Below are 12306 nucleotides of genomic sequence, written 5' to 3' on the forward strand. Positions count from 1 at the left end.
TATTTGTTTTCTTCCTTTTTTTCATCCATTCTTTTTTGCTTATTAGGAGGTTGTCTCAACATAAACCTTCTTCTACCTCTCTGCATGTTTTACTGGATGTAAATGATCCAGTTTATGCGGTGATGCTTCTCATGTGCTAAATGAAGAAATAAACATGAATAATATAAAGGCTGTTCTAAGGCAACCATGACCTAATTTAATCAAAGCTTAACATATATTGTCTTATTATGTTGCATGAAGATTTTCAAATAAATAGAAACATTCACATGCACATCCTCACACATGCGCGCACACACAGTTGTGAAGGAACCAAAACTGAGCTGTACATAAACCTAAATAAATGTTTTTTTTAAATAAATTAATCAGCACCAAAGACAAATAATACATTAGAAGAATAAATGAAGAAATAATTGTTGAATTATTGAAAATAAAATCCAGAACACATAAATAACTAAACATTTTTCTAAACTGACTTTGATCAAATAGGAGGAGCAATTAATAAAACAATTCCAACAGATATTTACTTCTTTTAAAGACTAAATTATTTAAAGGCAGGTTTTGAATCTACTCTTCAAAAAGCTCCACAGAGCTGCAAGGTGGACCAGACTTTTCTGCACACGAGGGCCAGAAACGGAGGAGCTTCGAGAAATGAAGTCAAGTCTTTTTAAAGTTCTTAAAAAAGTTCTTAAGAAAAAAATGCCTAGAGTTGCCTTAAAGTTGGCAGGAAGCTGGAGAGAAGAACTCAACTTTTTCTTTGAAAAGGTTTTGAAAAAATATTAAGGAATAACAACGTGAAGGCAGCTATAGAACTTTAATAGAAATCTTGCTTCCAAAATATCTGTAATTTTTTTGAAGAGCATATGACATATTTGTAAATTTAAAGAGCATTGACCAGTACAATGTTTTAATTGTGGCTGAACTAAAGTGGAAAAGTATGTTTTGGCAGACATTAGACTTGAGGATGCTGCTTCATTCGAGCATGTTGTGCCGTTGATTCTACGATGTGATCCGCCTCCTGCAGTGCTTTTCTACCATTAAGTCCCTCTCCCATGGTGAAGGAATCTACATGGAGGGCTCTTCATTTCTTGGAGCTTGGAAAGGAAAAGTGTCGGGAGGAAACCCGCACAGGCCCTGGAGATCACACACAGAGGCAGACTCGACTGGAAAGCTTCACGCCGTTCTGTGACAGCATCCACTGCACAGCTGCTGTTTGTCATTTGAATTTGAGATGCCAGCATGGGCCGAACGCAGGCAGGCTGTAAGCAGAGTTTGGGGTTGGAAGCACCTTGAAATGAGGAGACAACGAGCTGACCGCGTGCCTTTGACCTTGAGCCATCATGCAGTGCAGCAAAGGACTTTGAGACGGAACCGAAGGTTTTTGAGCACCTCAGCTGTTGGGAGACCATCTGTGCACAGATCAGCACGGCTGAATATTCATGCACCATCCCTCCCTCATCGCGTTAGATCAGAACCCAGGTGGCGAGGAACCGGAGGAGAAGCTGACAGCACCCTTTGGGTATCACAGACCCCTAAATCTGTGCGTTAAATACAACTTTAGCCGAATGGACAGCAGAGTGAAGGATTGGGTCCTTTTCAGGTTCAATTCCATTCAAAGCACTGAAGATGAAAAGTTCAAAAACTTTAACGATTATATTTCAAAAAACTAATTCAATCTCTAAGCATGTGAGCTTCTCCAATATGTATAATGAATCACACAGAGTTCTTCAGCCTCACTGATGTGCAACTATCAAAGTGTGCTGTGAGGCACACAGGGAGAGACTTGGGGAAATGTTTAAAACATATTTGGAAAGCCAGCAGTGGGGACTGGCAGTTTGCTCATGAATGAAACATGAACTCTCAGGGACAAGGTTACTTATAGATGACACATAACTGCAGGAAAAAAAAGTGTTGCAGATTTCTACTTCTGCGAGTAACAAAACCATTATCTTTCCATTTAAGGCGAAGCTTTCCCGCCACACGTTTGGGACCACAGAAAGCTCACGAGCGGAGACTAACACGAGTCCAGCATCTCGCCGGTGCAGACACAGATCTTCTCAAATCATTGCTGTACATTTGCACGGGATGACAGCAATTTCTGGAGCAGCCACATTAATTGTGGCATTTCCTACCCTCCGTAGCAGGAATAGATGCTGCGAACAAATAATTGCGCAGTCTAGATTTTCTAGCGTGCCTGGATGTGAGCTCTTTAAGGTGGGAGAACTCTGAATGCTGTGAAACTCATCACACGGGTGATAAATCTTCCCATTAAGGGCCTGCAGAGGCGCGCTAGTAATTGACAGCAAAGCAGTTACGTGGGAAATGTGTCACATTTACAGTGCTGGTGCACTGGTCAGCGGTGGTTTATGTGCTCATGGGGACTGACACATGAATGAGGGTCACCTATGTGCCTCATGAATCCTTAAGCAGCTGCTCTCTGCCAACCGCCCGGATGCCCGAGGAAGGCTGGTAGTTCGCTGAGACTCCACCAATGAGGCTGCACGGCAGCGTGGCGAACATCTGCTGTGCGTAGGAGCGATTCCGGGGAGCTTATTTGCATACACGTGGGTCTGTAATAAAACGAAATCCTGATGTGTCAGCGTTTTTAGAGGGCAGAAACAAGTTAAGGAAAATATGTTGGATTTCCTTATTTCAGTGGTAAAAACAAAAGTCAAAAGATTCTAAAGTTTGCTTGCTGTGGTTTTTTTCTGTCCTGTAGGTGTTCAGGAGGTGGAGATCAGATGTCCCCTCAACCACATACAGTGTTTAGGGACAAAAAAGTGCATCCATTTCAACAAACTGTGTAACGGGGCTCGGGACTGTGAGGACGGCTTCGACGAAGGAGTCCACTGTCGAGGTAGGCAGACCACAGACACACAACCGGCTCACCGAGGCTGATGCTGAGGGGCCCCTGGGCTGCTGAGGGGCCCCTGGGCTGCTGAGGGCCGCCTGAGCATGAAGAAAGGATGTCCAGTTTCAGTTGAGTCCGTCATTCAGGAATATGATGAGCGTGTGAAAAGAGAGTTCACTAAATGGCTTGAAATGCTGATTGGCTTTAGAAAATAACCTGCTGGAAATAAGTGAGTCGACCAATCAAGACGTCAAGCTCTTATGGAGTGATGCAGTCTCTCTGCTTTGTTAAATTGTTTCCCCATTTTTACTAAATACACAGAGAAAAATGGAGGGGCAGTGCAATACAGGCTTCCCTCATATGTCATGGTTCACCTTTCGCAGTCTTGCAGATATTTTCCAGTGTAACTTTGCATATTTTTCTATTATTTATACAGCTTTTCTGTGTCCTGATTGGCTGGAGACCCTGTCAATCAATCTCCTGTACAGAGATTTATTTAACACACTTGAATAGATCTCAGATCGCGATCAAACCTTTTGATTTTTTTTTTTTTTTGAAATGGTTTATTTTAAGGAATCAAATAAGAATAATACACAAAAACATTACAATCATCAGTTATACATTCATACAATGACGTATCAAACTTAGGATAATAAAATCATTATTCATAACTTTTTTCAGACAGAATTAAGAATCTTTAGGTATCAATAAAACACATGACAAAGATGAATTACTTAATTGCGTTTTACATATTATATTTTAGAAATCAACATGGCAAATGATGATCAGTTATCTAGAATATATGCAGATTATATTCATTAGAAAAATCATGTACATAATTAAAAAGAATAATACTGTATCAGTAAAATAGACATAACACTGTTTCAAAAATCTTCATAGCAAAAATGTATCAAGTATTCACAGTTAAAAATATGTGCAAATTATGTTTCATTAGGAAAGATAATGAATCAATTTTTGGAGCAAGTGAAATATAATTAGATATCCTTCATTTTAACCATCTTCAATAATTGATTAAGCATTTTTTTAAATTTTTTATAATAAGGCAGTGCTGTGAATTAAAATAAAATAGGGCCCAAAACTCGTCGGAATGACAAAGATTGCTATTCCTTCTTCTGCTGATTAACAGCCGTTCTTCTGGGTTTGAACAGAGTTTTCTGTTCTCTTCACTGTTATGTCTGCAGACATTAGATAAAGATCCATATCCTTGTTTTCATTTCATAATACTGAATTTATATTTCTATGAAGATTTGAACTTTGAGAGTTTAAAGAATAAAAAGTCTGAAAGTGTTCACGTCTTTAAAATGTGCAGTGAGGCCTTTTACAGCCTTAAAACATCTATTATCCTACTTCACAGATTTCACTTTTTGCTGATTATTTTCAGAATGAAACTGCAATAAACGAGGGAACACGGTACTCCCTGATGAAGTGCAGCTGCTCTTCCGTCCACAACCAGTAACATTCAACATGAGAAATGTAATTCCTCATGTTTTTTTGCAGAGCTAAGTATGTCAGAAGGTCCTGCTGTGATTTTTCTCCTGCTAAAATCAGCGTTTTCTGCAGTGATTTTTCACGTAATATTAACAAACTCCCATGTAAATATGCAGACAGTGTGGACTTATTTCTTCTTCGGGGATTGATGATCTATGCATTTTTCCCACCTGAAGTAGAAAAAAATGCTATAATAATCAGCTTTAACTATTTAATCTTGTCTGTAAAGTGGACACCAGGCCTAAGCCAGTAAATATACATATAGAAATGGTTAAAACGAATGTTGCTGTCAGTAACAAAAGTAAAAAATCAAAGTCATAATTTCCTTTGATCCACATTAATATTTTAAACTTTTTGCGAATTTACAACCTGAAAACTGATTTTAGTCCGTTCTTACTGATTTTTTACTGATTCTTTTTTACATATTTACTGATTCTTTTTTACATTTTTACTGATTCTCTTTTACATTTTTACTGATTCTTACTGATTTTAGTCCGTTCTTCTTTAAATTTTTTAATTATGCTGCTTTATTTTGGGGCTTTGGTAGAGTGCGTTACTTTACAACAGAGTCATGGCTTCTATTCAAATCAATATATAAATATATATGAGAATAAAGTCCTAAAATTATGAGAGGAAAAAAAGTCAAAAAGTTACACAATTAAAGTTAAACAAGTACAGAAAAAAATTCAACAATTCAAAAGAATAAAGGTGAATGCTTAATTTTTATTAAGTTACAATGTAATTAAAAAACACAAAAAAATAAAACGTGCCTTTCTTTTTAAAAAATGATGACTTTTTAAATCATAAATGCCCTGCTTCAGACTAGCGACCCATCCAGGGTGTCCCCTTCCTTCACCCACAGTGGCAGGGATAGGCTCCAGCAGCCCCATGAGCCCAAAAGGGACAAAATGGGTTCAGACGGTGATTGAATGAATAAATCATAAATTTAAGGTTTTATTATCATAAATCGTTGACTTTTTTCTAATAATTGAACAACTTTTATCTCATGTATTTGTTCATTTTTCTTTTATGGTGCCCCTAAAACCGTCATAGAACTCCTTCCCTCGTCCTTCAATAGAAAGTGCAGTTCAGGATTTGAAAGTCGTTTTTTTTTTTTTTTTTGCCCTCCTAAAGGAAACACTGGCTTTTATAATATATTTATATTAACTTTAATATCTCCAAATATTAAAGCGTACTCGAAGTGTGTGTGTGTAAATGTGTTTATATATGTATGTATACATGTGTGTGAATGGGTGAGCTTATGTATAAATGGTTCATAATGCAGGGGCCTTTAAAGAAAATGAGCCCCGGGCTCACAATTCATTAATGTGGCCCTGACAAAGCATCCTTAAACCCAAGGCAAAAGAAATCTCATTATCATAGTAATTAATCAGATTTTTCCCAACTTATTTGTATTATTAAAATAGTATAATTTACCCATTAAGTAAGTATTACATTCATGAATTATGTTTCTGCAGAAAGTGTTTAACTTTCATTTCTTGTTAATGTGCTCTGACTTATTACTATTCCAGCAAAGTAAATTGAGGCTTAAATGTGCTTTTCTATCTGATGTGAGTTTTAGATCTTTTCTGGGTTCAATCAGATCAAAACTCATCCTTCTTTATCTTTTGTTTCACTTCATTTAAATGCAGTTGATAATGAGCAGCTTAATGAATGTTACGGTCATATGAATGACACTGTTGAGCATCTGTAGTTAAGTCTGGTTACCAAGGTGACTTTCTGAGGATGATAGGAGTCGGGATGTGAGGCAGACACAGCAGGACAGGTGCACCAGGTGTCGTGATCTACACCCATCGTGTGGCGCTGCTCACTTTCCTAGCAGGCACACCGCGCTGCGACGGACACCTGGCCTCTGTGATAAGGCAATGTTGGCGGTGTTAGCTGCTCCACTGGCACCACAAAAACACTCATTACATAGAAAGTGCAACCTTTTCAGACCTGTCAGAGCTGTAGTCATGGGGTATTTGTCTCTGTATGAAGCGTGAGAGAGCAGTAGCTTTGGATTTACTGCAGTGAGAAGACTAAAAGGTCTGGTTTGAGGAAAAAAACGCCTATTTTGTTTAGTACAGTTCAGGAAAAAGACATGCAACAACTGCACTAAAAGGTTTATGATAATTGGTAGTGGGAGTTTCTGATGTCTGTGTAATAATATGGTCGGCCAACTTTCATTTGAACATTTGTTTAACTCTGGTCACAGTAGCGCTGCTCATTCAGCTCTTTTTAGTTCATAAACTTAAAATTCAACATTATTCTGCATTTTAAAGCAACAAATATATTATTACGGAATTATATTTTTACTACACTCTAATATATACATATAAAAACATGATAAATTACTATATTCGTACTTGCATTTTTGGGAGCAGGATGTGAGTATCTGAGCACCTGCATTCTTAGCCCCAGTCTAAACCCAGTCAGCATAGAAAGACACCTGATGCTGGAAGCAAAAGGTAATTATTTCAAACATTTTTAAGTGAAGAATTCCAACTTCCAACCGCGTTGATGGACTGTCAAGATTATGCAGTCATACTGAATATTGCTTTTAAATTATGCTCCTTGTTGTGAATACTCAAAATAAAGTGGGTTAATGTAAGCAGAGGGACTGAACTCATGAATAATTCTACTGACCAGACCCCCCCCCCCCTTCCCCCAAAAATATTTGGATGAAGTTGGGTTTTTTATGGTGCATTATTTGTTTTATTCGTTTGGACATAAAAAAGCTCAGACACTACAAAAAATTACAATAATTAAGTTGTTCAATAAATACCATTGGGCAAGAATAATCCTCATTCTGTTTCATAATTGCTACTTAAACTGCCTCCATCCTCAATTCTGCAGGTAATTAAGCTGTGAGGTTTTTTTTCCCCCCCCAATATATATTGTTTCCTTCAAGTTTTTCAATCTTTTGTGCTTTTTATAATTTATGTGTGGGGCTTTTGCATATTGCAGCTCTCTGTGTAATACTGGCTCATAAAAGTGCTCTTTCGGATCACATTTTCAAGACTTCCACTCCGACGCATTGTTCTTCTCTCTATAATTTATACTCCCAGAGAAATGAAACACGCATTCACACAGTACAAGTTTTTTCTTTAATGTGCACCAATTTGCTCTGCATTCGAAGAGTGTCGGGCTCAGAACATCCAAAGCCCTGAACTACAAGAAATGTCACACCGATGGAACATGTATTGTTGTTTTGGTCTCACTCTCTGCTGCTGCCAGCCCCCAAATCAACATGTAGCAAAACAGCTCTTTATTTTTTATTTAGAAATTCTTTAAAGCTATTTTGACTCAGAGAATTACAACATCGACACCATGTAGACAGTAGAAATGAATAAACTTTGACTATAGTCATGTTATAACATCACTGCTGGTCCTGACATATAAAGCCAGTGTTGATGAATGATGAAATTCACATCACAGCTTCTTATCATTCTGTATTTTTAATCTTTTTTTATTACATTTGATCAGAATTTAAGTTTTTTTAGATAACATTTAGAGATTCTGCTTGAAGCCTTAAGGTCGTGTCACACACCCACTACGGACATGTTGCGCATATTACGCGTATGAAAATTGTTCATATGAAAATAATATACGTGGAAAAAGTAAGTGAGATTATGTTACTTACGTCACATTTTCACAGATGTGTCATGGATGAATCCCGCTGAAACCACAGAAGAAGTAAAACCACACAAAGAACACGTAAATCGACGTAGAACATGAACCCTGCACGGTTTTGTGCTGTTTATATGCAATGTAATAGTGATTTGGGCATTAAATACATAGTTTTAATGTAATATGGGCGCTATATACGCAATATAAAAGCTATACACTAAAGATTGTAGATCCCTGCCTTGCATCTGTATGGAGGGTTGACCCGTATGATACTGTGGGTTTTTGGTTTCTGTTAATCCATGGAGGGTCGCACAGAAAAGCGGCTGCATCTTTAAGAGCACAGGTGTATCCTGGAGGAAACTCCCTCAAGGCTCGTGCTTGTGGTGATTGAATTGTGAAGTATTTTTAAGGATAATGGACGTTAGATGCACTCATGACATACGGTTGATGGTGTTGTATGGTGTCCTCACGCCACATTCTAGTCATGTGCCAGCTGGGCATACTAGCTAGCAACTAGCACATGACATATAGGTGTCTGTTGGACGCCTATAGGATGTCCCCATAAACTGCCTCCTGATTTCTAACTGGCAGGCTGCACACAAGGAGGACAAACTTCCAAACAGCACTAACGGGCTCCTTGCACAGTCCTCAGGATTTAGCGGGATAAAAAACGAAAGTGCATGCCCAAAGAAAAAACTTACATGAACATTTTTACTGTACAGCACAGGTGTTGTCCATCTACCCTGCCATGGTAGTTCTTGATTGGCAAAACATGCCTGATCCAGGGAATCAGCAGCAGATAAGGCAGGGTTTCTGAAAAACCAGTTGAGGTCTGGAGTCTGACACTCTTTCTCTGCGGGCTCACTTAGCGGTCTACCGGCTCGGTACTCCATGTGTACCACGTACTGTTTTCCCCGTTTCTGGCCGCAGATCCACCCGTAAAAGAATTTGTGACAAAGGCTTCAACTGCTTTGAGTTGACAGATGACATTGTTTACATTCTTGTAGATCAAAATATGGAGTCTTTGCTGACTCCTGTTTTGTTTCCTATGATGGGGTGTTATTGGCATCTTCCAGTTTCAGTTTAAATGTTTGATTACATTATACAGCAGCTGACCAAGGCAGTAAGGAAAACCTTTAGAAATTGTCATTTATAGACTTGAAAATGTACCATTATTTTGTAAAGAAAATATTTTGAAAGCTGTAGGGTAACTTCTGCCACAAACGTGAACAAATGAGGAAAGTGAGGAGCATGGGGTTGTGCAGCAACCTTAATAAAACCAATGCGAAGTTTTAAAATGTTCTCTATTGTGAAAAAAGTTTTACAGAGTAGGAACCAGCATTCAGAATAGCAGTGGAGAGGACTCACAAATGCAATAATGTGAGCAAATAAACCCTTCCTGCACTTCAGTCCCTGAACTCGGATCAGAAATAGAGGAGAAAGGGTTTCGGACTCATATTAGAAAATACTTTAAACTGGATGCAATTATGTGGCTTTGTTTGGTTTCCCATCCGTGGAAAAACAAGTTATAAAGCAGCTTTGAAATGACTTTTGACCAGTTGATCCAGAACCTGGTTCTCAACAGCTCAAAATGTCAGATCACTTAAAAGTAGAAAAGCTGAACAGTGACAGAGCCTTCAGAGGGTTCTCTCCTGAGTTTGGAAGGCATCATTCCTCCTCAGAAATGCTTCTGACCTGCCAGGGCACGAACTCTGCACTTATCAGCGTATGCTGTGGCGTCTGGCACCTTCACACCTCTGGTTTTTCTCCAGGCTGCAGGCTGAGACCTCTGAGATTGGACTAAATGGATCAGCTGCTCGATCAGTTTAGGATCTGGGGGATTTTGACTGATGCTCTTTGTTGGTCTGTCCACTTTTTGAGTTCTCTCTGTGGTCTTTTTTTTTTTTTTTTCTCCACTCTGAGCTATCAACAAAAGTCATTCATCCTTCATGTTTTAGCAGGTTACATGGCACCTTTGTGCTCTTAAATCCTGTCACAGCTGCACTGAGAAAAATGCCTGATCTGAATACTAACAACCCACCTTTAGCTCTGCACGGCACTCGGCTGCTTGAAAATGTCCTCGCCTAAAGCAGTGAGAACGTATTCTTTCTCGGTGAATAAATTATTCTGAAATAGTTCACGTATTCATCTTTTTTCACGTTTTGTGTAAAGCATAATATATTATGGATAGTATGAGACCGTGTAAGGTCAACCATGAGGTCAGTCTGAAGGAGACAGTCCAGGAAGCTCGGTCTCACATGACAGACTCCTCTCACTGCAGCAGGAGGAATCGAGGTCGCCAAAGTGAAGCTTTCAGCGACCAGCTGGATCTCTTCAAACTTTTTCCCTCTTCCTTATCTGCCCACCTCTTATGAATATACATGCTGAGCCTCCCAGGAGAGCTTGATATGAATTTGCCCAGATGGAACCCCCCAGACTCGTTTTGCTCACCTTCAGGAAACTCATTCTTAATTGTGCGCTCATGGCTGCGATGTGGAAACTCTGAACTCTATGTTGCTCAAATCAGGACGAAAAAAAAAGTCAATTCTAAGTAAATATGAGCCAGTGTCAAACTTTAAATATGCAGGACACATTCATAAATACGGTGCAAAAAAAAAGATGTTTGATATGCCGCCTTGAGTGGGTGCTCAGACGCTGCTGTGACTTTGTGATGACCGGTCGGAAGCCCACTTTGATGCAACATGCTGACCTACATCTGCACACGGAACAATTGATGCCAAGGGCTTCAGACCAAGCTTCATTATTGGTGACTTTGAAGTGAGAATCTGGTCTTCACCAGCATTTGTTTCCACACTAAAACGGTCCTTCCTGTCAGTTTTAATCTATAGAATCGGCTCACATGTTGCCACAGGCGGATTCTGCAATATGTAGTTACAAGTCTTTGTTTCCCAAGTCCAAAGGAATCCTCTAAATGTGCGGCTCACACAGGGTGTAATAAGGACATCAAAGACGGACCTTTTGCCTCCTAGGCTGAAGGCTGGAATGTTTTTCCTTGTTGTCAAAATGGAGAATGACCATGGCCACTCCCAGAGCAGCCCTGAGGCGGAGCATTCTGATTAGAGGCTGTAGATCATCATATACAAAGTAAAAAAAAAAAAAAATACAGTGGCTAGCTAAAAATGAATGCAAAAAATGTTTCAACACAAAGTGTTGGAGTTTGGGATTTTTTTTTTTTTGGTGGGTTGTAATTTTTGACTGAAGAATGTTGTGATTGCTAAAGATCCCACCTCTCAGGTTTAATCCTGCAATCTCACCAAAAGCCAAATGTCTTCACATGGACCAGTGTCTGTGTATATCCTATTCACAATGCATGGAAGACACAGATGATGTTGAGAGGGTGGATTCATTTATTCTGAATCAGTAATCATTATATCAATGTCTGGGTTCATGACATCATTCAGCGACTCTCTCACTACGGTGGGCTGTGGAACTGCTTCTGAATGACAAATTTCCTGTGTCTCTGTGACCCAGTTTGAAGACTTGCTGTTCCAAGAATAAAATTAAAGAACCTTTTTTATTATTGTCTTGACGAACAAAGTTCAGGAGGCCCGAGCAGTCTGCCTCCCCAGAGTCTCTCTGCCTGGCAGCCAGTCAGCCTCCCGGGGGGCCGGCGTAGTGGGCGCGAATGCTCCAGCTTCATGAGCCTTGCAGGCGGCTGCTGTCCTGTCCTGGGTGTACCCTGCCTTCGCCCTACAGTAGCTGGGATGAGCTCTGGCACTTCCGTCACCCCAAAAGGGATTGAGCAGGTTAAGAAAATGGATAGATGGAGGTTCAGGACGAGAACCTTCGCTTTGATCAGACATATTGGATTTGCACTTTACTCGCTGATCATGTCACTGAAAATGTCAAGTGCACAAAGTCCCTGATGATTTGATGTGAATTAGTGACATTGCCAAAGTTCAAATAGTTGAACTCTCGTGGCGGCGTGCCACCCAAATCACGCCCCAGGACCCCTGGCCCCTGACATGCGAATGGCGTTTGGTCTACTGAGCTTGAATTTGTTATTCTTGGCGCGCGAAAAGCACATTAAACAGCAAAACCCAGAACTATTCCCCATCATTTTTCACTATAATTCATTTCCTCACCATTATTTATCATGAGACCTTCTGTATTTGTCTTCAATATGTTCACATTGACATTCTCCTTTTGTTTCTCCCAAACTTTTGATCGATTGCTCGCATTAATATTTTATAATTTCCTCTTTTATTTGCATATTCTGTCATTCCAAATGATAAACAGTCATTTCTTAGTGTGAACCAGGATCCGCCATCAGCGTGATCTGTTTTCAGTGGAAT

The 12306-nt window shown here is 39.5% G+C and overlaps 1 protein-coding gene across 3 annotated transcripts in view; it reads left to right on the forward strand.

Moving 5' to 3' along the window:
- The window catches only part of lrp1b (LDL receptor related protein 1B), a 351436-nt gene that overhangs the window by 131203 nt on the left and 207927 nt on the right, over window positions 1-12306 (forward strand). For all 3 annotated transcript variants that reach the window (XM_023950578.1, XM_023950576.1, XM_023950577.1), the window contains exon 2: window positions 2717-2854. In XM_023950578.1, coding sequence (XP_023806346.1) covers window positions 2717-2854 — 138 coding nt within the window. The remainder of the gene's footprint in view (window positions 1-2716; window positions 2855-12306) is intronic.

The sequence above is a fragment of the Oryzias latipes genome, chromosome 21 (genome assembly GCF_002234675.1).
Source record: "Oryzias latipes chromosome 21, ASM223467v1".
In the NCBI taxonomy this organism is placed as follows: Eukaryota; Metazoa; Chordata; class Actinopteri; order Beloniformes; family Adrianichthyidae; genus Oryzias; species Oryzias latipes.